The following is a 23,808-nucleotide window of genomic DNA, read 5'->3' on the forward strand; positions in this document are numbered from 1 at the left end:
TATGTTACTTTTTAAGTTAACATCATTGTGGGAGGTTGTTCCTCTTTCGCCTATGCCAAACTCAACATGATTGAAAACGTGTTGTCATACTGGAAGTCCCATCACTTTGGTTTTGACCTTAATCATGAATGCCTATAAAAAGAAATAAGTCAACACTTGTATTTAGTTGTAGTTATATTTTTTATTTGCAACTCAGTTGTGTCAAACAAATCCGTTTTGTATAACCACATCACAAAACAAAACCCCAGCACCAAATCAGCCTTTTCTGACGCCATTAACCTTTAAACAGGGTTGCCAACGCCAATTAGAAGATTGGCAGAGGATTATTCAGGTGCGGTCGCTTGTTGTCACCCCACAGGAGGACATGCGGACATTGCTCAAATTCGCCAGTCTGTGTATGAAAAGTGGCCGACAGGTAAGATAGCTACAAGAACAAAACTATGGTAAAAGTTGGTAAAGATCAAAGTCCGATATTGTTACTGAACCTCAGGGAATGACAAGGTTCTCATTATACTCGGTTAACGAGAGCAGGGTTGCCAGATTCCTTTTCTCTTCCTTTTTCTTTCATCTTTTAACAACTACACTCACCCAATTTAGGCAATTATACCCTGGGAGAGGTGATCAATATTTGTTAACAACCAGTTTAAGCAGGGTGTCGAACCGAGTTTGCATTATTGGAAAATCAACGCTTTATGCGCCATTTCATAGCACGTTATTAATCACAATATTGGCCACAAGCGCAAACACTGATTGTAACGGAATTCTACCATAGATGCTAGCCCACAAGACTTTGGTGAAGCTTCTCCGTGTCGATCCGGATTCCAAAGAAAACGAGAATCAACCTCTACCGACAACTTTCCCATACGTCTCCTTTGCTTTCATCAAGCACTTGTGGAAACTGGATCGAAAGGTATGGGACCAGAATAATGTGCTACAGAAACTAAAACTCAGCCAATTGTAATGTCCCATCCTATTCTCTGAGACCATAGAAATAAGAATACATCCGACGGTGAAGATAGCAGTCACATTTTTGCTGATTGTGATAGCAAAAGTATTGTGTAGTCATTATGACGATTTCATTATGCCTTCAACATTTTTTTGCCGGTCGAAAAGTTGAGGGGCTTTGCTTGTTATTGCCCTTGAGACAATGGCAGCAACTGGGGCTAAATGCCAGAGCAGGTGTCGTGCAGCAAATGTTTGCTTATCCCATTCGGTAAAGACTAGTATATACCATTGTTAGTAATGGTTAGAATTCTTCCAAATGAAATCTTTAACAATTTTGAATCTTTTCTTTTATGGTTCTCTTAACTGACTTCAGGAGGATGCGTTATCAAGAATGCATCAGTTTGTGGAAAGCATCCAGACTCTTCCCAGTTCCCTATCCGATGCTGAGCAACGAAGTGAGCTCAAGCATCTCCTGGCGAGGTGAGATCTCTTTCAATTCTTAGATCACAAAGTTCCGCTAGAAGAAAAGGTTATTTTGTATTAACAATTTGCAAGTTTTGTGCTTTCAACTACACTTGACTGAGTGTAGCGAACATAATTTTTACTTTTAAAAAGGTTTTCATATACTTTTTATCTTCCATCTTCATTGTATTGATGCTTGCAATACTAATGCAATACACGATACTTAACTGTTGAATTCAATATTATTTAATTAATGAATTTAGGACATTAACTAACTCATCTTTAAGTGGCTGGAACAATTCAACAGATCAATCATCCTTTTTTTCACTCATCACATATGATTTCGTGATAAGGAAAGAATTTCTTTCCTTTTCACAAGCATAGTTTACAAAACCATTCAAACCAATTTCATTATAACCCAGGTGCTACCTCAAGCAAGGCATGTGGCATCATGACATTTACGGCTTGAACGAAGACACGATACCTGAGGTGATACAGCGTCACAAGCAAGCCACAGAGCAAGATAGGGTTTGGTACAAGGTTAGTTTGCATCTCAGCCGCAAATCAGTCCTTTTTTACATTGATTCGACGTTTTTTTACATTGAATCATTGGTAAAATGAACTGATTTGCAGCATGCGTTTCTACCCAGGCAGAAAATCAACGTTTTTTTGCATTGATATAGAAATCAATACTGTAAAGTGGATTTTTTGATGATGAAATCAATTTTTTATGTATTTTTGTTGTAAAAATTCAGTGTAAAAAGCGGTTGATATACTGTCTGGGTAAAAAAGGTAAAGGTGAGTCTAGGGATGGGCAAAATAGAAGAATAAGCTATTCTAGAATTATTCTAGAATAATTTTTCGAATTTAGAATTTCGAATACCTATTCTAGAATAATTTATTTTAATTTCAGAAAATGTCAAAAAGCTTTGTTTTTATTCTGGCTTTATTAAAGACACATAGTGGAAAAGTGGCAACGAAACGAAAAAACAGCAGTAACTGCCTAGGAGAGCAAGACTTTGTTGCAGTGAAGAATGTTTAACGCTTTTAATTGCTCGCCAGTCGGCCGCAATCGCAGTTTTGATGCTGTTAATCCAGCACTCGAGAAGGATTTTTCTGAGGATGCAGGAGTGACTTAATACTTCCTCGCAAGATCAAACAACAGCGGGAACTTTTCTTTATTTTTGTTCTACCATTCAATAGCATCGCTGTTTGGCACTTTTGCCTTAAGGTACGATCGGTTTTCTTCGGCAGCTAAAAGTTGTTCGTTGTCATCGTTACTTGATGCTGAAGTATTTGTCGCTTCAACACTGGAGTTCAATAGATCATCCATTTCATTGGATTGCTGCATTGTTGCGGAACTTATGACACTAGGTGTAGAGGTAGCCTCACCCAGAGTTGAATTGTGTTCCATGTTTAATAGCCTAGCCTACGATGCAAATCCACAGCACAACGGTCTTCCGACGTCTACAAACCGCACTGGTAAAGAGAGCTGACTAGCCGTTTTCGCTAGAGCGAATAGCTATCGCTGAGCCGAACGTACCTGATCAGCAAAAAATCGATAAAAAATTTTGGTAGTCGGAAAAGCAGATATTTTCATTTCGGTTTGGAAAATTCGATTCGAAATGTCATTTCAATTCGAATAATTAGATATTCGGATTGCAACTATTCGAAATTCTATATTGCCCATCCCTAGGAGTCCCATACTTGATCCAAGCATCGGGGGATGAGAAGATAAGGTTCTCATTGTACTAAGCCATCGGCACTAACGAGAGTAGGGTGGCCAGTTCCTTTCTCTCGGCCGCCTTTACTTCAGCAACTACGCCCACCCAATTTATTACACCCTGGGTAGAGGTGAGCGGTGTTTGTCAACAACCAGCTTAAGCCGGGAGTCGAACCAGGATTGTACTAGATGAATATTTAAAGTAATACACAGAAGCCCGTGTTAACTTCCAACTGCCGAGTTGACAGAGTTTTGAATTTCTCAACGTCATACTTGCTGTTTTTACAGGCATGGCATTCCTGGGCTGTGGTCAATTTTGAGTGCGTGTTATTTTACAAAAACAAAATGGAAACCTCCTTAGAAACGTCATCCTTGAAAGAAGACAGCTTAGCCGAAGGTATCTATTGCATCTCAGCTATTTTTCTACAGGCATCTTTAAACGTACGTCCCATCTATCTGGAAAATTCTCTTCGCAAATATGGACGGCGTTCAGCATCAACGGTACTTAGGCTGGATGTACGATCCTCTTCTTTTATTTACGACTGTGTTCACCCTCAGCGAAACTGGGAACAACATCTTTTGTCGATTTTGCACTTTTTCTGAATATCAAGTCAAGTTCGTCATATCTGACAATCTTTCAGACAAGGAAAGCGAAAGCAGCTTGAACTCTGAGTCCGAAGCGTCAGATCTTGAAAGCGATTCATCGAAGCTGTCGAAAGGACTCAAATCCCCTCCGCCAATCGAAAAAGTAAGCTAATCAAGACAAAATATTTACATAGTAATATCACAATGTTCATCAGTTTAGCGTCGTTTGACCGGGGGACGTGTCAGTCGCATTTCGTAACCAGGTCAATACCGAGTTACGATGGTTCAACTCGCTGGGTGTGCACTGTGCAGCTAAGCAACGCACTTGAAAGACAATTCTCCATTCAGTAACACCTAGTAGAATAAGTAGATGGAATGATTTATAGGCAGCAACAGGCAACACTGAGCAGCCCGTTTGTATCATGCTATGGAAGTGGTTCAAGCCGTTTTTACGAGTATGTGAACTGCAAGGATTAAACTTCAGAAGCGACTTCCTCTTTTTGTGAACAAAGATTTTAACAATCAGCTGGAAGTTGAAATTAAAAATTTGTATTTATTTTCAGTTGGACTACTCATCAACAATATTGAGATACGCCATACCTTCTGTCCAGGGCTTCTTTAGGTCGATTTCTTTGTCTCAAGGCAACTCGTTGCAAGATACACTCCGGTAATATTTTGAAGATCATATCTGGTTCAATTTTATGGTGTTGTCACAAAAAAGCTTAATTGAACGAAAAAAGTTTTTAGTCTATTTTTTTTTTTTAATTTGCCTGGTGTCTAAACACTTACCAGTTTTCTAGCTGTTTCTTTCTGCCAATCTCTCTTCAACTCATTACACATTTACTTCATTTGCAGTGTTCTCACTTTGTGGTTTGAATATGGACACTGGCCGTCTCTACATGATGTTCTAATGGAAGGAATAAAAAGCATCAAAATTGAAAACTGGTTACAGGTGGAGTTACATGTTGTGTCATAAAACATTGGTTGTTATTTTATCCGTTAATCAATGTGTAACACCTCTAGTTCTATTTTTGCTTTGTTTTTAACAATTTTTGTTGTGAGGTTGAAATATTCCACTCGTGAATTTGCCCCCGCCCCTCTCCCCCCCAAAAAAACTTTTTGCATATTTGCAAGATGGTTATAAAAAATTTGTGACTTCATTCACCCAACAATCTCGTGTATATCTCTGCCCAGGTAATACCCCAACTGATTGCACGCATTGACACCCCGAAACCCCTCGTCTCACAAATCAACCACCAGCTTCTTGCTGACATCGGCAAGCACCATCCACAGGTGAGGTCTTCTTCATATCACTACACTGTTACATTGATTCAACGTCTGCAGACTTTGTGAAAAAGGCTGACTTGATACCCAGGTTATGTCTGCTACCCCAGCATCGATTAGTGTAATGAAAGTTTTCAGCACAAAATCCAAGCGGAAATAGTGCGATTGTTGCTCCTTGTTACAGAATGTAAGCTGTTTGAAAGTTCCTGCTTTTGTAAAAGACAGAAGATGTCGATTGACCGTGTTTAACTATGTGATAAAGGTATATTTGTTTTTGATCACTAATTAAGGCATTTCGCTATGACACAAAATTCAGTTGTGATACTTGCTTATTTTCTTGAATTTCTTCACTTCTCTACAGGCTCTCATCTACCCACTGGCTGTAGCCTCTAAATCAGCGATCAGAATGCGAAGCCAAGCTGCCAATAAAATCCTCACGAAAATGCGAGATCACTCAAACAACCTCGTACAACAGGCCATCATGGTAAGACGGGATGTTTATTTACTGAATCGGTTCTTGTGTAAAACCTGCCTTTTGACCTAATGAATAGAGTGCTTCATTATGCATTAGTAAATGTGATTTCGATACCACTTTTGGTCATACCCCGGACTGTATTAAAAATGATACAGAATTATTTCGTTCATGTTTAGCGCTCACTATAGGGAAAACGGATTTAAACTTTAGTTAGAGCTATCCGGCATATTGTTGGCTGCGCGCATATGCTGCCCCTTTGAAACTGTTTTTCTTGTGAAAGGTCCGAGCACAGCATCTATTTGAACGAACACAGCGTTATATAATTTAAGGTATAGAGTAGCCTACGTGTACAAGGAAAATGATGTAGCCTACTGTATCCGTGCAATAATGCGTTGAATAATTGACATGTATCTTATGTGATCCTTCATCAAGAAGCGAAGAATGTGAATAGATCGTATTACATAACGTGTTGGCATTCTTTCAAAGGTGTCAGAGGAACTGATTCGTGTAGCCATACTTTGGCACGAGCTGTGGCACGAGGGATTGGAAGAAGCTTCGAGATTATATTTCGGTGAGAGAGACGTGGCGGCCATGTTAACGACGCTTGAACCGCTCCACGCCTTGCTGGACGACAAGAAAGAGAAAACGTTGAAAGAAAAAAGCTTTTGTCAGGTGCGCAAAAAAAAATGAAGCTCTATGTTTTTCTATTGCAATCAGTAAATGTTGTCTGCACTTTATCTACTTTTGCGATGTACCTTGAATCTTGTGTGAGTTTATCTTGAATCTTGTGTGAGTTTATCTTGAATCTTGTGTAACTTTACCTTGAATCTTGTGTAACTTTACCTTAAACGTTGTGTACACTTTATTTTTACCTTGAGAATTAAAAAATGTCAAGTGGAAAAGAAACTTTAGACTCAGTCGACCGTGTAGAGCACATGACTACATTTCTCAAAGCAAATCTTTTTCGTCAGGCCTACGGTCGAGACTTACAGGAGGCACAGGACTGGTGCAGGAAATTCAGTTCTTCCGGAAACATAAAAGACCTCAATCAAGCCTGGGATTTATACTATCACGTCTTCAGAAGAATTTCTAAGCAACTACCTCAAGTATGTTTTCAAATGTCTTATTTTGATATTTTAACTTTGCAAGGCTGTCTTGCTTGTCAAGCAATACAAGTATACGAAACTGCCAGGATTAAGCTCTCAAGGAAGCTTTCTCAGTCCGAGGATAACGATTCAATCAATCAATTTTTTATGAAACATAAATCATACTCTAACTGATGTTAATTTGATGTTAAATTTTGACACAAATGCTTCTTTTGTCCAGTTGACCACCCTCGAGCTACAATACGTGTCTCCCAAGCTAATGGTTTGCAAGGACCTTGAATTAGCTGTTCCAGGGACCTACGATCCTCATCGACCCATAGTCCGCATCCAGTCAATACAGCACACTCTGCAAGTGATCACATCAAAACAGAGGCCCAGGAAGCTGCTTATCAAAGGTCAAATTTCATATTGATGATATATTCTCTGATAGCAAATCAACCGTTTTTTACATTGGTCCAACGTCTGCAGACTTTGAATCAGTGTAAAAAGAGGTTGATTTGTTATCTGGGTTTGAGCAAAAAGCATTTCTTTGATCATGAGGCGTTAAATCGACGTGAAAACCCATAAATTGTTTTTAAACATCAGGAAGCAACGGTGATGATTACACCTTCCTTCTGAAAGGCCATGAAGATCTTAGACAAGACGAAAGGGTCATGCAGTTGTTTGGGTTGGTGAACGCCTTGCTTGCAACTGACCAGGCTTGCAGCAGGAAAAACCTCAGGTGTGTTTCGGTCGATTGACTTCACGGGGTTGCGTTGATGGCATTGCAATTTTTTTCATCGATTCTACGTCTGAAGACGAACAATCAATGAAAATTAAGTTTATGCTACTAATTTTAGCTTTACGTTTAGATATAGATTTATTATGTGTTATTGTGTGCAATGTATTATGTGCGATTGTGTGCAATGTATTATGTGCAATTGTGCATTAGCGTTGACATAGGGGTCCAGGACGATCTTAGGGGTTCGGAAACTTGAAGAAACCACTTCGTATTCGTTGGATATAGTGTGTTTTTCTTAGAAATGTCTTAATTGAGGGCCCGAGAGTCATTGGCACCAGCTCAACGGCCCTAATTATGGGCTGGTAGGCGTTCTAATAAATAAAGAAATGCATGTCCAGATATAAACAAACAAATATCAAAAAAAGTCTTTCTTTGCAGCATCCAACGATTCTCTGTTGTTCCACTGTCCACTAACTCTGGTCTGATTGGCTGGGTGCCAAACTGTGACACGCTGCACGCACTCATCCGTGACTATCGAGACAAGAAGAAGATCCTACTAAACATTGAACACCGAATTATGCTTCGGGTAACGGCGGTTTAATTTACGTTTTTTGGATAGTTTCAACGTCAACTTACGTTAGATAGTTAATTGGTGTTTTCTTTACATATTGTTGCAGTTGTAAAAACGCACAATTTTGCATGTGGTACGTTTAGTTTTTTTCTCGTTGGTACAGGTAGCTTTAATGTACTATTTGATCGATTTTCAGATGGCCCCAGACTACGACCACTTATCGTTGATGCACAAAGTCGAAGTGTTCGAACACGCCATTAACAACACGGCTGGTGACGATCTTGCCAAACTGCTCTGGCTCAAGAGTCCAACCTCCGAGGTCTGCGTCATGACGTTGTTCTAGAACAACGTCGTGATGTCATATGAACGTGGCCACGAGAATTTTTTTATGTTTCATTAAAAGAAATTGTTCAACATACAACAAAAAATAGTTTACAAACTTTTCAATCTTAAAAATATTCTGGCACAACATTTTGTTTTACAATGTCAAGTGATATGCGGTTCAAATATCACCATGCTGCCCTTGGGAGTGTCTGGACCATCATATTGCTTTACATATAAGTCAGCGGCAAACGTCATATGACGGAGTGGCGCTATATGATAGGCTATCAAGGTTTTTTGTAACAAGAAAAGCGCACAGACCGACCAAGACACTTTTAGAATGAATTGTGCTGCTCGACCAAACTATGCTTTTAGTTCTACGTAGTCAAACCCACCTTGTTTGTTCAGGTTTGGTTTGATCGGCGTACCAACTACACGAGGTCCCTGGCTGTCATGTCGATGGTGGGGCATATACTGGGGCTGGGTGATCGTCACCCCAGCAACCTGATGCTGGATCGCGTCAGCGGAAAAGTGCTTCACATTGACTTTGGAGATTGCTTCGAGGTAAGCTTGGAAGTTACGTCGGTTTTGCCTGATACTTTTCACCTTGACTGGGACCAGTGACGTAGCTACAAAGAAAATTTTAAGAGGCGAAAGCAACTGTTGGGTGTGGGGGGCGGAAAAATTTGTTCAGAATGTTTTGTTTTAAAATATAGCTACTCAATGCAGTAGGATGTTTTATTTTTTACTATTTTTGAAATCAAAAATGCTTGGGGTCTAATCAGATCGGATTTCGGTCACATACAGCCAATTCAAAATGTTATTTCGATCAAACAAGTTTTTGACGGTGCGTAGCCCCTCCAAAGTTTGAAAAATTGAAGCGTGGAAAATTTTGCAGGAAGTATGCGATATCTCGGTAAAGGAAGGTGATAGGAAAACGTGTACGGTTTCAACTTGTGCGGAATGGCCAACTACCTATCTGCGCTTAACATATTTACTACCTTATATGCAACTGAAAAAAATTAATTGCAAAAAACTGTTTTTTATTTATTTTTGATGTTTTGTTCCCTAATAATAATAATTGACATCTAATGATAGACCGAAGATGAACACCAAGATTGGCTGCCTTGCATATCCGTCTACTTACATTAAACGACGTTCAAGCGTCAGCGATGATTAGGCAAAAAAATCATCTATTGTATTAACATTTGAAAATTTTCACCAGGTTGCGATGACCAGAGAGAAATTTCCAGAGAAAATCCCATTCCGATTGACAAGAATGCTTACCAATGCTATGGAGGTGCGTGAAATGTAAAGCATCTTAGCCTAAATTGGTAGACTGGTACTAATTCTACGATGAATTACACTAATTCAGTTATGAATGTTTACATGACAGTAGCAGTTAAGTTACTCGTCAAAATTTTGTTTTGTTAATTTAAACGTTGTCTTGACGTCGTTTAGGTGACCGGTATTGACGGCAATTACAAGCACACGTGCCACATAGTGATGGCTGTGCTTCGTGAGCACAGAGAAAGTGTTATGGCTGTCTTGGAAGCTTTCGTCTACGACCCTCTTTTGAATTGGAGGCTAGTTGACAGTAAGTTACTGCTACAATTATTAGTCTGTATTCTTTTATTTAAATTGGAAAGTGATATTTGCAAACACAGTGTTCTCTCTCCTGTAAATTGTAGAACATAGCTATTATTATTTTTTATTCTACTGCAGCTTTTTACCCACAAGCGTTAGAGTTGACTGGTTTTGCTCCAAATTGTTACCCTCCAGCCATCACGATCCTTCGTCTCTTTTGTCCATTCCAGCACCACACACGTCTTCATTTTAATACAATGTACCAATTGTACCATATAATTCTTGCAAATCCGTGAACCGGAAGATTCTTTACCGTTATGCCTGTCACTAACATTGTACCAACCCCACTCAGACAACGCCGAGCACGGAATGAACAGAAGCGTAGAAGGAGCCTCAGCTGTCGAAGGATTATCTGCTGCACTGCCGAGCGCACCCATGAACCCAGGTTGGAAACTTTTGCTTTAAAATAACGTTGTAAAATGCAAAGTTTACGTAGAATATTTTACAGTCACGATATACTTTTATGATTAGGCGAGAGCGTGGCTGTTCCCCGGCCCGAGGTTCTTAACAAGAAGGCCTTGTCCATTGTCAATCGAGTTCGTGACAAATTGACTGGTAAGTTTCAAAAACTTTTGAAGTTTGGTTTAAACTGAAACTGTATCTGATAGAGGTTGGTGGGAAGCGTGAGGTGTTTGTGATTATTCTCGACAATTTTAATCAAAGCAGACTCCAGAACATATTGGAGTTTAAGTCCAGGCTAACTTTTTGTGATTCCTTGTAACATTTTGTTTTATTTCTTATCATCTTGGACAGTTTCACTGTTATTTATTTATTTTTATTCCTTTGTCTCAATTAGCCAATTATAATTATCATTAATGAGTTTAGGGGTGGCTGCTTGACTTGAAGACCTTGCACGGTCACTTTGCAGCCTCTCGTTGCTGTGATGCTATCATCATTTTCGTTTTTTTAATTGTAATCTTTTCAACAGTTTTACTGTACATTGTGTTTTGATTTATCGTACATCTTTTTTGCAGCAGCCAATAAACATCTTTTTATCTATCCTTGCACTGATTTTTCAATTTAACTTTCCAGGATGCGATTTCAGTTCTGATCCAATGGAAATAGAAACTCAAGTAAGCCTCCTCATCGCCCAGGCGCAGTCCCACGAGAATCTATGTCAGTGCTACATTGGGTGGTAAGTTATTGTGTTTTGCGATGACATGTTTCCATGTTGGCTTCGTGACCTAACAATGAGCATCTGCGTAACGTTTGTGAGGACATCGGTTCAACTTTAATCGCACTTGTGTCTCAATCGCGGCAACAGACCAATGGCATTCTTGAATGCGTGCACAAACATTGCCTTTCTGTTCACATTATGGACAGTAGGGTTATGACTTGAAAAAAAATTCAAAATTTTGTTTGTCCTGTCGTCACAAATGATGAACATTTATGTCCTGATTTGAAAACTCACAAAAGTTAAGAATGTTTAAACAAAAATCTCCCGCACCAAATTTTTCCAGTTTTCAATGTATGAAGGATGGGCTTTCTTTTGTAGATATAGAGTTATAGACTATAGAATACTAATTTGAATTTGCCTGACACAATTTTAATTGCGAAGATTTGAAATTTTATATTGGTAAATTGTGATCGCACAGATTAAATTATTCATATCATGGCTTACCACAAGTCAAGTGAATCTGTTGAGAAGAATGTGGTATCCTGGACGAAAAATCTTGCTGTAGCCTACAGCCAACAAGAAGAAGAAACATGCCAATGATTGAAACCCTGAGTAATTATGTTCGCATTCCCAAAAAGAAAGACATTACCGGGCGATACCACTCACTTTTGACCAAGCTAAGGACAAGACTACAAGAACGATTCTAATAGCTGATGAATTAATTATTCTCTGGGCATAATTGAACTTTCCAGCGGTGACAAAGCAAATAATAATCTCAAAGCTACGGAAATTGATGGAGAAACAGGAGAAAAATAGAAAAACAAAAATGGATTCATTTAAAGATGAAACAGAAAAGCTGTTTGACATCACCAAGATAGAAGGAGGGTGGCTGTGCCAAGAAGACAAAAGACTATATAATAGGGTGTTTCATTTTTTCACCATTTTTGAAATTCAAAATGCCTGGGGTCCCATCTGGTGGTATTTGGGGGGAAAAGTTTACACCCCAAATTTTTTTCAATTATGACGTCATATTGAGGTGGTCCACGAGGTTTGAAATTTTTGGGAGTCAAAATCTCGAAATTTGGCCGTATCTCAGGAACCACTTATCATAGATCGACAAAATTAGTATCAAAATGCGCAGAAGGGTCGGTTTCCTATACCTGATATAGAGAATATTAAGGTCTATGTGCTTCAGAAAAAAAGTTATTTCAAAAAATCTGATTTTCAGTCTGTTTTCTCCTGATGAACAGATTTCAGGTGATCAAGATAAGAAATTTTTCTGTATTTTTCCATCTTGGAAGCTGCTATTGAGTAATAATAGTCCTTGTTCGTTTTGCAAGAGATGAAATGGTAATTTGAAGGTATTACTATTACAATATTAATGTAACCGTTGAGGAAGAGGTATGCTGCTCACCTGCTTTAGATTAAGTGTCATTATGGCATTAAGGTCAGGTATTAGTAAGTCGATGCAAAACTTCAAGGAATTGGAGAGAAATGTGCTTCCCCTTAATTCAGATATAGTCAGTCACTATTTTTACTTGAAGAAAGTAGCCGAAACTTCCTAAGTTTTTGAAGAAAATACCCCATTTCAAAGATTTGGAAGATGAACTGCTGAAAGATGTAGCTGGCATATAGAACAAAGCTGGTCTTCCAGGGCTGAGCAAACAGAGAAACCTAGCACTTCTGGCATACAATCTGCCAAAGCATCGGCACTACTATGTTTGAAACAGAGAAAAAGAAATGAAGTAGTTAGATGTCTACACAGTAGCGAAAGCTACTCTGATGGTGATATGAATTGGGAAGATGATAAGGAATACGAGCCTCTGAAACCAGCTGTTTGGGGAAAAGTGTACAAGAAAGTACATTCTTTTTCCATAAATGATAGAAGTTGTGCACTTGCTGATCGTAGGATGACTTCGGTACGCCAGCAGTCAGATCTTATGAGCTCGGTTCTTGGAAAAGATCAAGTAGCTGCAATGCTGCATCACCTTCGACAGTATACCGCCAACGACAAAAACGAGAGAAAAGTCTCTGATGGAAAGTAAGAACCTTCTCAACTCAGCTTCTGCCATGCAGTTATGTTATGATGGGCGCGTTGTCGATAAAATAGATCGATACGTTTTCTTGGGCCAACTTTTTGATAATGGTATGAAGCACGAAAGTGTGCTTGCTGCTAAATCTTTTTCCAACAGTGTGTCGGTCACTGCAGAACTGATTTTTGGCACCATCATCCAGGAGGCTTGCAGAGTTCACCTATCCCAAGTATATTCAGTCATGGCTGATACGACTACTCTCAACACAGGAAAAAAGTCCAGACTCGTCAATTATTTTAATGATGAAGTTGGTCATGATATTCATACCCTTTAATGCATGTTCCACATAAACGAAATATATCTTTCCCATGTCATTTCTTTTGTGGACGGCGCCAAGAAGAGTCCCGGAGCAATGCAAGATGGGGCTTTGCTTTACCAGATAGCAAGACTAGACAAGCCTAGTACTGGAACCTTAACACCAACTATTATTACGCAATAACAGCTTCCAAGAGTGGAAAAATACAGAAAAACTTTTATCTTGATCACCTGATCTCTGTTCATCAGGAGAAAATAGACTGAAAATCAGATTTTTTGAAATAACTTTTTTTCTGAAGCAGATAGACCTTAATATTCTATACATCAGGTATAGGAAACCGACCCTTCTGCTCATTTTGATACTAATTTTGTCGATCTATGGTGAGCGGTTCCGGAGATACGGCCAAATTTCGAGATTTTGAGGCCAAAAAATTTCAAACCTCGTGGACCACCTCAATATGACGTCATAATTGAAAAAAATTAAGAGTGTAAACTTTTTTCCCCAAATACCACCAGATGGGACCCCAGGCATTTTGAATTTCAAAAATGGTGAAAAAATGAAACACCCTACTATATAACCTACAAATTGAATCTAAAGGAACAATTGGCTATACAACCAACAAAACTGCTCCAAAATCGTCAATCCACCCTTCAAAGAGAGTGCGAACATCAAGGGCTTCACATACCAGTACCAATGTGGCTTCACATCATGTCACACCAATTGAAGAAGATGAGACGACATCAAGTGATGTCGAGAATTAAGTGATGCAGACAGTACTATGGCAGAATACAGTGACAATATTACCCAGTCAAAACCACTGTTGCACTTTTCTACATCGCATGCATCAAAATTGGTTGTACGCAATTCTCTTTCAACCAACTAAGCAGCAATTGTCTGTGCTAGCCTGGCTGATGATGGAATCAGTGTTCTTACACCATCACAATCTGGTGTTTGGAGAGCAGTTATAAGAGATGGCAACAATGCAAAGCTAAAATTAAAATCAATTATGAAAGAGGAGAATAATTTCTGTTTACACTTTGATGGAAAAAAGATTGGCAAACATGAATATCAGGTAGTTTGTTTGAAAAGTCCATCAAGAGAAATCAAACTGGGTGTTCTAAAATGCAAAAGTGGAACAGCTCAAGATATTTTCAGCAGTCTAGAAAACCTATTAGATGAATATGATGCATGGAAAAAATTGAAAATGATCATATGTGACACATCATCTGTTAATACTGGACGGCTGAATGGCGTTGTTGTGAAACTGCAAAATGCAATGATCAGCAAGGGTTTTGATAAACCACAGTAGCTACAAATTTGTAGATAATGTGGTGAAACACTACGAAAACTTGCAGCAATCCTACAAGCCAGAAATTGAGATGGAAATGGTTTAAAACCCAGGATGGAGGGAGGATTTTAAGTTTCTCTTTGAGTTGTGCAGAGCATTCCGCTTCTTCAAAGAAATTAGTAGATTTCCACCAATCAAATGGCATAAACTTCCATCTCTACACAATGCTAGATGGAATTCAAGAGCCATTTATGCTATGATTGCCTACTTCCTCATCCCTAGATGGAGAGTAACTCTGGTGATATCATGCTCATTCATCGCAAATGCGTGGCAGAAAGCCTGGTTTTCTAACCAAAAGTTTAAATGTGAAATATACCAAAGATTATTTGATGCTATCTTTGAGCTCGAATGTCCTGGAGCCTTAAAGTGCCTTAAAACCCATCGGAATTTGGATAAGTCCGTTGTAGATCTCCCACGCACTAACATAATTGCAGAAAGGGGAGTCAAATTGATGGAAGAACTTTATCAGAAGTCCAAAAAGGACAAATATTTGAACATTAAATTGGTAAATAAGAATAAGTTTTGAATTGTAAATTTTTTTTACATTTGGACCAATGTCAAAAATTAAAGTCAGTTTGTGCGGGACATTTTTTACGATTTGAACAAAATAATTATAATTTTCTAAATTTATACCAAAATGTTCATTGATTCCTGCTACAGGCAAAAAACATTTCCTAGTCATAACCCTAATGGACAGCCGTGCGACATGCTAAATTATCAGAATTTAAGTCTTCTCGCCTCACGTAACGTATTATTGTTTTCAGGTGTCCGTTTTGGTAGTTGGTGAAAAATTCAACTAATAGCCACCTTAGCTATGCAGTTGGGAAAAGAAGGTGCTTGGAAGATCGTTGAGAGGAATTTTAGCGAAGGAATGTTCGCTTGTGTGATTCCATTAGCTTGGTACCTCAAAGCAATGAGTACGGCTGTCTCTCACTCCATCTGTAATGTAATCATAGCTTGGAGGATGCGTAATGTCAAGCATGCAAACTAACTGTTTTTGTTGGTAGCCTAATTGTTTGGTTTGGTGAGGCTGTGAGGTAGCTTCTTCGTTTGTGAAAGGAGCAATCTAGAAAAAGGGTCAGTTTTTCCTACTTTTCAATATTCTATCGCAGCCACCACGAGCTTGTCCTATTCTCGGAACACTACATCTTGTTAATTCACTTTATGAAAAGCCATTTTCATTATGGCGTGACGTAATCATGCACTGTCAGACTTTGGTGCTTACAATATTTACGATTCTGCCTAAAGTTTAAAAAAACAAAGTTTGAGCCAGCTGAATTGTAATTAATGCATTATCCCAGACAGCAAATTCCGTAATTTCGTCGTCTGCATACGTTAAATCGATGCAAAAATAAAGGATTTTACTGTCTGGGATGTTTATTGTTTATCGTTGTGTGGAACAGTTTGAAAACGATCGCTGGCCATAGAAACGTTGTTTTACCATATTTTATCTAAACTGCAATTATTCTCTTTATCGCGTGTGCGAATTCCCGATGTCAAATGGCATTTTGCTCGCTTACGATTTGCTCTGCATCTGAAATGTAGAAACAACTGTCTCCCCAATGATATTACGGTATTAACTTTTTGCGTATCCAACAGTAAACGTGATTTTTCTTTAATTGATGTTGAGATAGAGTTTATTGCGAGCATTGGGCAGTACGATCTGTCTGTCTTTAACATTTTGTGTTTTGAATTTCCCGAAATGAACTGTGCCGTCGTGGTATACGTTTTAAATTCCTTTTTTCAGCTATTTGCGCGCATGGGCGCTGAAGAATCATTATGAACGCATATTTTCGCGTTTAGTTTTGTAATTTATCGATGCCGTCTTTCGTTGATATGATGATTTAAAATGTGCACTTTGCCATCTTTTATTTCCGAAATACGGTTTTGTCTATTTTTATTCATCGTGTATTTCAATAAAAACCATTCAATGTTAAACGAGCAGCTCTGACATTGCACGAGCCATCACAGCAAGTTTGCGGAATACAGCACACAAAAGCTAGTCGCTCAATGTTTTGTGCTGGATGGCAAGTTGCTGCATTGCGAGAACGAACGAAATTCCAAGCCAAACTTTTTACATGTAGTGTAATTATTAACCAAGAAGCTCAGCGATTGGTACAAATTACTTTCATTTGGTGGAACTGTTAAACAAACAGAAACCCAAACAATGCTGCAGCTTTACTGTCACAGGCCAGACGGCCAATGTGACAATCAACCTGAACTTTCTGGCTGCTGAGATTATTACAAATAGAAAATATGTAACTTAGTTTTAATGATACGCGGAGAAGGATACTTGTTGCATTGATTCATGTTGATGTCATGCACATCAGCTCTTGGTAAAAATATAATACACTAGAGTGACTAGACGAAAAATACAGACACAAATCTACTGTAAAGCACAATAAAAAATATATAACTCAAAAGCAAGCTTAACTTAGCATACACGACAAAAATACGATTATAAACGTTGATCCTACATTTTTCCATCTCGAAAATATTGCATGAAACAATAATGCTTGTAGTTTCTTTATGATGATATCATGGAACGCCAGTTATGGTAAAGCTTCTTTTGGAAAAAAATCATATCCTATTTATATCCTATAGTAATTTGGATATTGATAGATATCCTATCCTAGTTTGGATTTTACTAATCTTCAAGTGCTCTCATTTCATATGAAATGCAATTGAAGATTGTAAAATCCAAACTAGCACTTGAAGATTAGTAAAGTCCAAACTAGCTCAGTTCCTTTGAAGGCTTCGCTGCTAAAAAAATTGATGTGAGTTGCATAAAAACAAAATTAAAATAACTGTTACGGTGAAGTCGTTAAAAATTCAAATTTCCACTTGTTATAACTTGACACAATCAGAGTTTTGGGTTTTTTTCTGTAAAATCTCCATTTTTTACGATTCAGCAACCACACTTCAAGCACCATAGGTTGCATACAATATCCATTAAACACAGCATTCAACATTGCCCACAAGTGGTACAGTTTGGCTAAAGTCTTTATTTCATATTGCACTGGTTCAAACGGAAACTCTTGACATTTTGATGGAATTCACTTTTTAGACACAATATGGAACAGTTGTAGAAACTAGTATAATATACTAAACAATATGTACATAGTACTCTGAATAATACCTCTTTACATTTGCATAGTAAATAATAAATGGCAAAAATACAGGCTGCTAATAAAAACCACTTTGTGGTTTTACAAAATCGGTTCATTTTTGAAAGCGCTACTCTTTGCACACAAATGAAAATTATAACAATGAAATCATCAAAGTCCTTAAAGAACAGCTGTAAGCTGTGCAATTTACTCGTAAACACTAACAGTGGATAATCACACTTGTAGGCTAATGACTTGCATGAGCAATACTTTAACAGCAAGCCTGATAAAGTTTAATGACAAAAAGCCATGACAATTGTAGTTGCCACATTGATAATGAAACTTTAATTTCAAGCAATTTAGTACGGTAATAGAGGATTCAATCCGGATAGCACATTTCGTTTTAACAAAAATCCTAAACCCTTTCTTTACCAAACAAAAGAATCAACAATTTTAACTGTGAACAATTTTGAAAACACATTTTTTTCCAAAACACTTTTTAGATGTTGCAACATATTAATTTCTTAATCATTATTCATAAATTTGACAGATATAAGCTGCTGTTTATCATTTATAAAACAGCTTATTTCAGCCAAAAAAGATGAGTTATTTTAGTTTGAGATCTTGCCAAAGCACATCATACAATTGCTCTGTTTGAGCACTGATAACTTCTTGTGGAACTACAGAAAAGTGAATGCAAAAAAGCTGAAAAATGTACGAGTTCAAAGAGGAACCACTATGAGACAAACTAAAATCTTTGTAGAAATCTTGATCGAAATTAAAGATACTTGTTGAAGCATGATGGCTGTTAGTTCTTTTTGTAGGATTTTGGTCATTTGAAGGAAATTTACTGCCACGCCATGTATATGATGTAAATACAAACTCTTTGTCTTCTTGTTTGAAGACACATTTTCCATCAATGATATGTGAATGTGCAAGATATGCATTACTCCAAAACTTCTTTTTCAATGAAGGAAATACTTCACTGACAACACCCAAACTCAAAGATGTTAAAGATGGAGTGATAAGTTCATCATCAAAAACATCACTTTGATGTAAAAATTTATCATCTGCGGTATAAAATGACCTGTAGCGACGAAGAAAAGCAAAATGAACCATTCCTGGGAACTTTTTCAAGTATGCAGTTATTGTTACATTTTGTTGAGATTTCACTGACAGGTAGTCCACATATCCAGACAATTTTCTTTCAGCACAAGCCTGTATCTTCTTGAGATCAATGTTACCATAAACTACTTTACCTTCAAGAAGAGAAGGAAATAGCTCACAGAAAAGATAGTAAAGTTGACGCTCTAATCGTTTTGTGCTGTGCTCCAATTTAAGCAAACAATTGTCATTATTGGATTCTATAACAGACCTTAAATAAATGTCACCTTTTTTCATCCAATCATCATGCATTCGAACGCATTTTGATCGTAAGCTTCCTTTCAACTTTCTACTTTTTGAAAGGAGAAGATTAAGACAACTCCTTAATTTCTGAAGAGTTTGAACTTCAGCACCTTGCACTTTGTCATCAACAAATCTCAATTTTCGTAGCCAATAAAGAGTTCCACAAATGACATCAGATACAACAAAATTCTTGTTTTTGGTCAAAAATACTATCTTGATATTAGATGTAATTGAAACGCAAGAAAGAATATGAGGAACAAAGCGACTGTTTCTTGTTGATGGATAAATTGGCAGTTCAAAATGCTCTATCGGTTGGGAATAGTCACTGTCTTCCTCAGATGAAAAATAACTTTCATTTGTGTACAGAGAATCGGTATCATTGTCTTCTGAATCACAACTATCACTACACGAACTAAAACCTATTTTCTTAACATGTTCTGTCTTGATGTCATCGGTGTATCGATGATCAGAAAGAGGCGAGTTGGGAGTACTTTTTGCAAAGCTTGTTTCTAAAATGGTGTCTGTGTTATCATAAAGAAAGTCCAAGTCGGTTTTCAAAAGCATTGTATCATCATCAGGGTCATCACTAAACACACTTTGAAAATTGAACGCATCTTGATCTTCTTTTTCTGAAGGTGTATTAAAACTGCTTGCAGCAGCACTACCAAAGCTACTTGAAGCAGGCAGCCCCAGTTCTGACTTGGAAATATTAGAATAGAGCAAAGCTACAATTTGAAGAAAACTACTTGTGCTCAGATCTTTTTTTACTTTGCGCCCTGAATAAAAATGCAAAAGCTTTGCATTAACAAATATCACTACATACTGCAGTTCTTTTCGCATCACTGGATCAATAAAACATTTGATGCAATTTTCAATCAAGCGTTTGCTAGCAGATGATACATCTTTATTAATTTGAAGTTTCTCAACACCTTCTAGAAGAAAAGAATTTTCATCACAACAAAGTTTCATATAACTGTTCAAGACACTACTGATCTTTCTCCATGCCTTTTGTCTTCTCGAAATACGTTGATCATTCAACTGATAGTGACCACATGGACCAAACAGAAGACCAATGCTGGACCTCAAAAAAGAAATTTCTCTGACCAACCTTTCTTTTGAATAATTGTCGGCATTTTCTAAAGCTACATAAAGAAATTGATTATGAGGCTGAAATACGATCAAAAGATTTTTTTCCTCACATTCAATATAAGAACAGCTCTCATTTAGTTTTGCCTTCAGGTTTATGTGTGCTAATATCAAAGGGGCAAAATATGACTGAATACAAGAATTTATGTCATCATTTGAGTCAATGGTTACTTCAGTAATGGAATGCAGTTGTTGTGTAAATTCATCATCATGCCAAAAATATATAATATTTGACACATCTTCAGCTATGACAATTGCTTTCATTTTTTGTCCTTGCAAACAGTTACAGTCATCTCCATGAACCACTTCAGCAACAAATGTGTGGTAGTCTATGAAGCAGTGTAGACCTACTTCCCTAAATCACGACGTAAATTCTACACAAGTCAAGCAGTTGTAACAGAAAGGCTACTTGTTTCAACTATCAGGTTTAGTGGCCCTGCATAATTATCTTCATCCATGCATAGGAATATATAAATTAGATATTGTACAAACATGAATGTCTCAAACCATTACGGTTATGCCACCTTTTTCCTATTTTTTTTCTGTATGTTATTTCCACAGTATCGTCTCACTCTTATTTGCGTTCTAACAAAGATAAATAAATTGATTGAATCGAAAGTAAAAAGTTTCACATTTGGTAACAAAACAGCTGACAGGCAACAGCTGTGTAGAAAAGTGTTGCCACTATTGTTCTTGTTCAGAAACTCCGACCTGTTCCCACGTTGGAGCCACCATAGACTTGGAGCCACAAATCTAGCTATAGTTGAGCAATGTTTCTCACAAATTTTTAGTTTGCGGCGTACTTAACAAATATAAAAAAGTATGGCACACTTGCTACAAATAGAAAGTTGTTTTTCATATCATTCAAATCAAGACACTTATAATAATAACGCATCATATTCAAAGAATAAGCGATGGTTTCTGAAGTTTTCAGGACCCTTGTAAAGAATGCGGTCCCCTAATCTCATCCCGGGCCCGCAGGTCCAAAATTATCTCCTGGACCCCCTATCAACACTAGGCTACTACTACTAGCCTACTGCATACGAATTGCAGTCTGCAGACCTATCGTCTACTTTACAACAATGATTGTCAACCGGTCTTCCGTGAACAATGATGTTCGTATTCGTGAGTCAGATATTCTGCAAGAAATTTATTAGTTTGACTAGTGTAGCCTACCCTGATCGAAAATCAAAATCACAAGAGCTTCGAGTTTGTCTTTCTGCAGTTCATGCCAAAATATCAAGTTTGTAATCATGCAAACCGGCCGGGATATTGCACTGAGAAAAACAAGAAGTGAATGAATTATTTTTGTGTTGTTTATTTTATTGCATTATTATAAAAATTTGTTTGATGTTCCACAAAATTATTTTGATACCGGTACCAGTACATAAAATGTTCCGTGATCGATCTATGGTTCAATAAAATGATCCATAGCTCAAAAAAGTTTGAAAAACACTGCTTTACAAGCTGATATACGAGAAAGTCGCTCTGTCGTTCTTCAGGGTCATAAACTCTTTCAGTAGCCTATGGGAAAAATTTTACATTTATCATTTTAGCAAAGAGTATAGGCTAAACAACTCTTAAGGTTTTCAAGAAAAAAATAGTTACCGGTAGGCCTAACAGGCTATGTCGACAATGCAGTCAAGAGCCTCTGCAAATATGCGAAACTACCAGGAATAACCTATCAAGGCTTTGTCAGTCCGAGGATAAAGATTCAAAAACCAAAAACCAACCAGTAGCTAATGTAAAAAAAATTAAAAGGAGTCTAGTAGGCTTGCCCCCCTAGACAATTTTGACCGGGGATTTTGACAAATATAATCTTGTTTTAGTCACTTTTTAGGCATTTTTAGGAACACAGTAGGCTAATAATTTTTTTATCAAGACGCACCATTATTATGTAACCAAATTTATCAAATAAAAACTGGATTGGGTTAGAAGGTTTGGTTTAAAATTCAAGTTAGCTTATCATTAAAAAAAATCATTCACGATCACAGAAGGATTTCCATAATTTATTTTTTAAAAGTTTATTGGCTATAGCCCAGTGTGGTGTAGCCTTTTAACAGTCTAGAGACTCTAGATCTTTGATAGTGTCCAGTCCTGAATGTGCTTTGCTCAAGCGTAGGCTATATCCCTAAAGTCGAACCAGCGCCGCTTGATCTTGAAGCTTCTTAGTTCCAAAAGTCACGCGCTAATCAACTGAGCTGTCGGGGCAGACTTCACGGTAAAACAGGTCGTTACTCGTTATTATCTATATTGTGAAGTAGCCTAAGCAGCGACCATGCTGCTAAAAGCGAAACTCAATCTATTGAATAGTGAAAAATACGAAAAGGCTTGATGTAGGGGGGGCTCAGGGGGGGCTCGTTCAAGCTCCCATTTTTCAGCTTTCCTGGCTGAACAACAACTTCTCGACTGAACAAGTAACACTTTAACAGCTTTTTCACACAGAACTGCAAAAAAACACGAACATAAGTTGATAGCAATCGCCAATTATCACGTTTGTCAGAAACTCTTCAGACTGGGAATATCAACTTCGTAGTAGCTAATCGTCATGTCAAATGGACTGTTAATTCTCTACTTCAAATAAAAAAATCTATTCCAGAAGGAAAGTGTTCGTTTGATGAAGTTGTTAACTTGAGTCCCGGAAGTACAAAAAGCTACTCCTTTAAAGTTTAAAGGCATAACATTGGACCAGTTCAAAGCTCGACGTAGAGACTACCCATCTTTTGATTGTAATCGGTTTATTCAAGCTTTGGTTGACAACATTGGAAGCAGGATGGTGAACACCAACAATGAAAATTCTGTAGAGTTATGGCCTGCTGCAGTTGAAGTTCCATGGCAAGAAGGGGAGCACAGATTACGAAAAATAGAGAAGAGATTTCATGTCATCACTCTTATTTCCGATTGTATGTTGACAATCCTTGTCATTGTCACCTTGTCACGCCAGATACGATAAAGTTGCTCAAGAACGTAGTACTAAACATGATTGCTATAAGTTCTGCTGACGCCGAACGTGGATTTTCACAAATGAACTTGGTCATCACACCGCTACGATCACGGCTGACCATATCACTTGTTTCAGCATTGTTTGTTCATCAGCAATAACGGACCACCTCCTCATTTATGGAATGGCACTGCGGCAACTCAAGAAGTGGTTGCAGACTCATCGGTCGGCTGTGGATATTCAAGTTAAGCATTCTAAGCTGCCCACATTGAATGAACTCAGATCTCTGCAAAAACTGTTTGCTGGCTAAATCAAGGACTGTCGTGGTGCTTATAACTTAGCCCATAAAACCAAAGACCTGGCAGACAGGCTATTTGTTTTGTGTAATCTCGTTTGCACCAACTTATAATATGCTTTTGCTGTAATTGGAGTTTTTTAAACTGTTCGTTAATAACTAAATGAGATTTTACTTTTAGTGTAACTGTCATATTGGCAGTTTATTGGTTCTTATATAGCAAATCTGCAACCACAAGCGCTCACTTCAAGAATTACA

General features: G+C 37.8%; 2 protein-coding genes across 2 annotated transcripts in view; one reads left to right on the forward strand and one right to left on the reverse strand.

Moving 5' to 3' along the window:
• Positions 1-16,586, forward strand: part of LOC145765043 (serine/threonine-protein kinase mTOR-like) — a 47,738-nt gene extending 31,152 nt beyond the window's left edge. Inside the window, exons 37-59 of the mRNA XM_082576780.1 lie at positions 290-415; positions 773-910; positions 1,319-1,425; positions 1,830-1,947; positions 3,419-3,527; positions 3,772-3,878; positions 4,279-4,382; positions 4,571-4,667; positions 4,910-5,008; positions 5,361-5,483; positions 5,961-6,146; positions 6,446-6,580; positions 6,801-6,975; positions 7,166-7,301; positions 7,740-7,887; positions 8,069-8,191; positions 8,602-8,757; positions 9,419-9,493; positions 9,655-9,790; positions 10,133-10,225; positions 10,312-10,395; positions 10,873-10,975; positions 15,419-16,586. Of these exons, the coding sequence (XP_082432906.1) occupies positions 290-415; positions 773-910; positions 1,319-1,425; positions 1,830-1,947; positions 3,419-3,527; positions 3,772-3,878; positions 4,279-4,382; positions 4,571-4,667; positions 4,910-5,008; positions 5,361-5,483; positions 5,961-6,146; positions 6,446-6,580; positions 6,801-6,975; positions 7,166-7,301; positions 7,740-7,887; positions 8,069-8,191; positions 8,602-8,757; positions 9,419-9,493; positions 9,655-9,790; positions 10,133-10,225; positions 10,312-10,395; positions 10,873-10,975; positions 15,419-15,434 (2,694 nt within the window). The 3' untranslated portion in view covers positions 15,435-16,586. The remainder of the gene's footprint in view (positions 1-289; positions 416-772; positions 911-1,318; positions 1,426-1,829; positions 1,948-3,418; positions 3,528-3,771; positions 3,879-4,278; positions 4,383-4,570; positions 4,668-4,909; positions 5,009-5,360; positions 5,484-5,960; positions 6,147-6,445; positions 6,581-6,800; positions 6,976-7,165; positions 7,302-7,739; positions 7,888-8,068; positions 8,192-8,601; positions 8,758-9,418; positions 9,494-9,654; positions 9,791-10,132; positions 10,226-10,311; positions 10,396-10,872; positions 10,976-15,418) is intronic.
• A 320-nt stretch (positions 16,587-16,906) lies between these two features.
• LOC145764378 (BLOC-3 complex member HPS1-like) lies at positions 16,907-20,787 on the reverse strand. Its single transcript, XM_082575994.1, has one exon. It carries the CDS (start codon positions 20,576-20,578, stop codon positions 18,368-18,370), a length of 2,211 nt encoding a protein of 736 aa, XP_082432120.1. The 5' UTR covers positions 20,579-20,787; the 3' UTR covers positions 16,907-18,367.
• Positions 20,788-23,808: the final 3,021 nt, after the last annotated feature.

This window comes from Aplidium turbinatum, chromosome 2 (assembly GCF_918807975.1).
Source record: "Aplidium turbinatum chromosome 2, kaAplTurb1.1, whole genome shotgun sequence".
In the NCBI taxonomy this organism is placed as follows: Eukaryota; Metazoa; Chordata; class Ascidiacea; order Aplousobranchia; family Polyclinidae; genus Aplidium; species Aplidium turbinatum.

Excerpts from the sequence above, each read along its gene's own strand:
- LOC145764378 (XM_082575994.1), bottom strand. The coding sequence starts at position 20,578 with ATGAAAGCAATTGTCATAGCTGAAGATGTGTCAAATATTATATATTTT.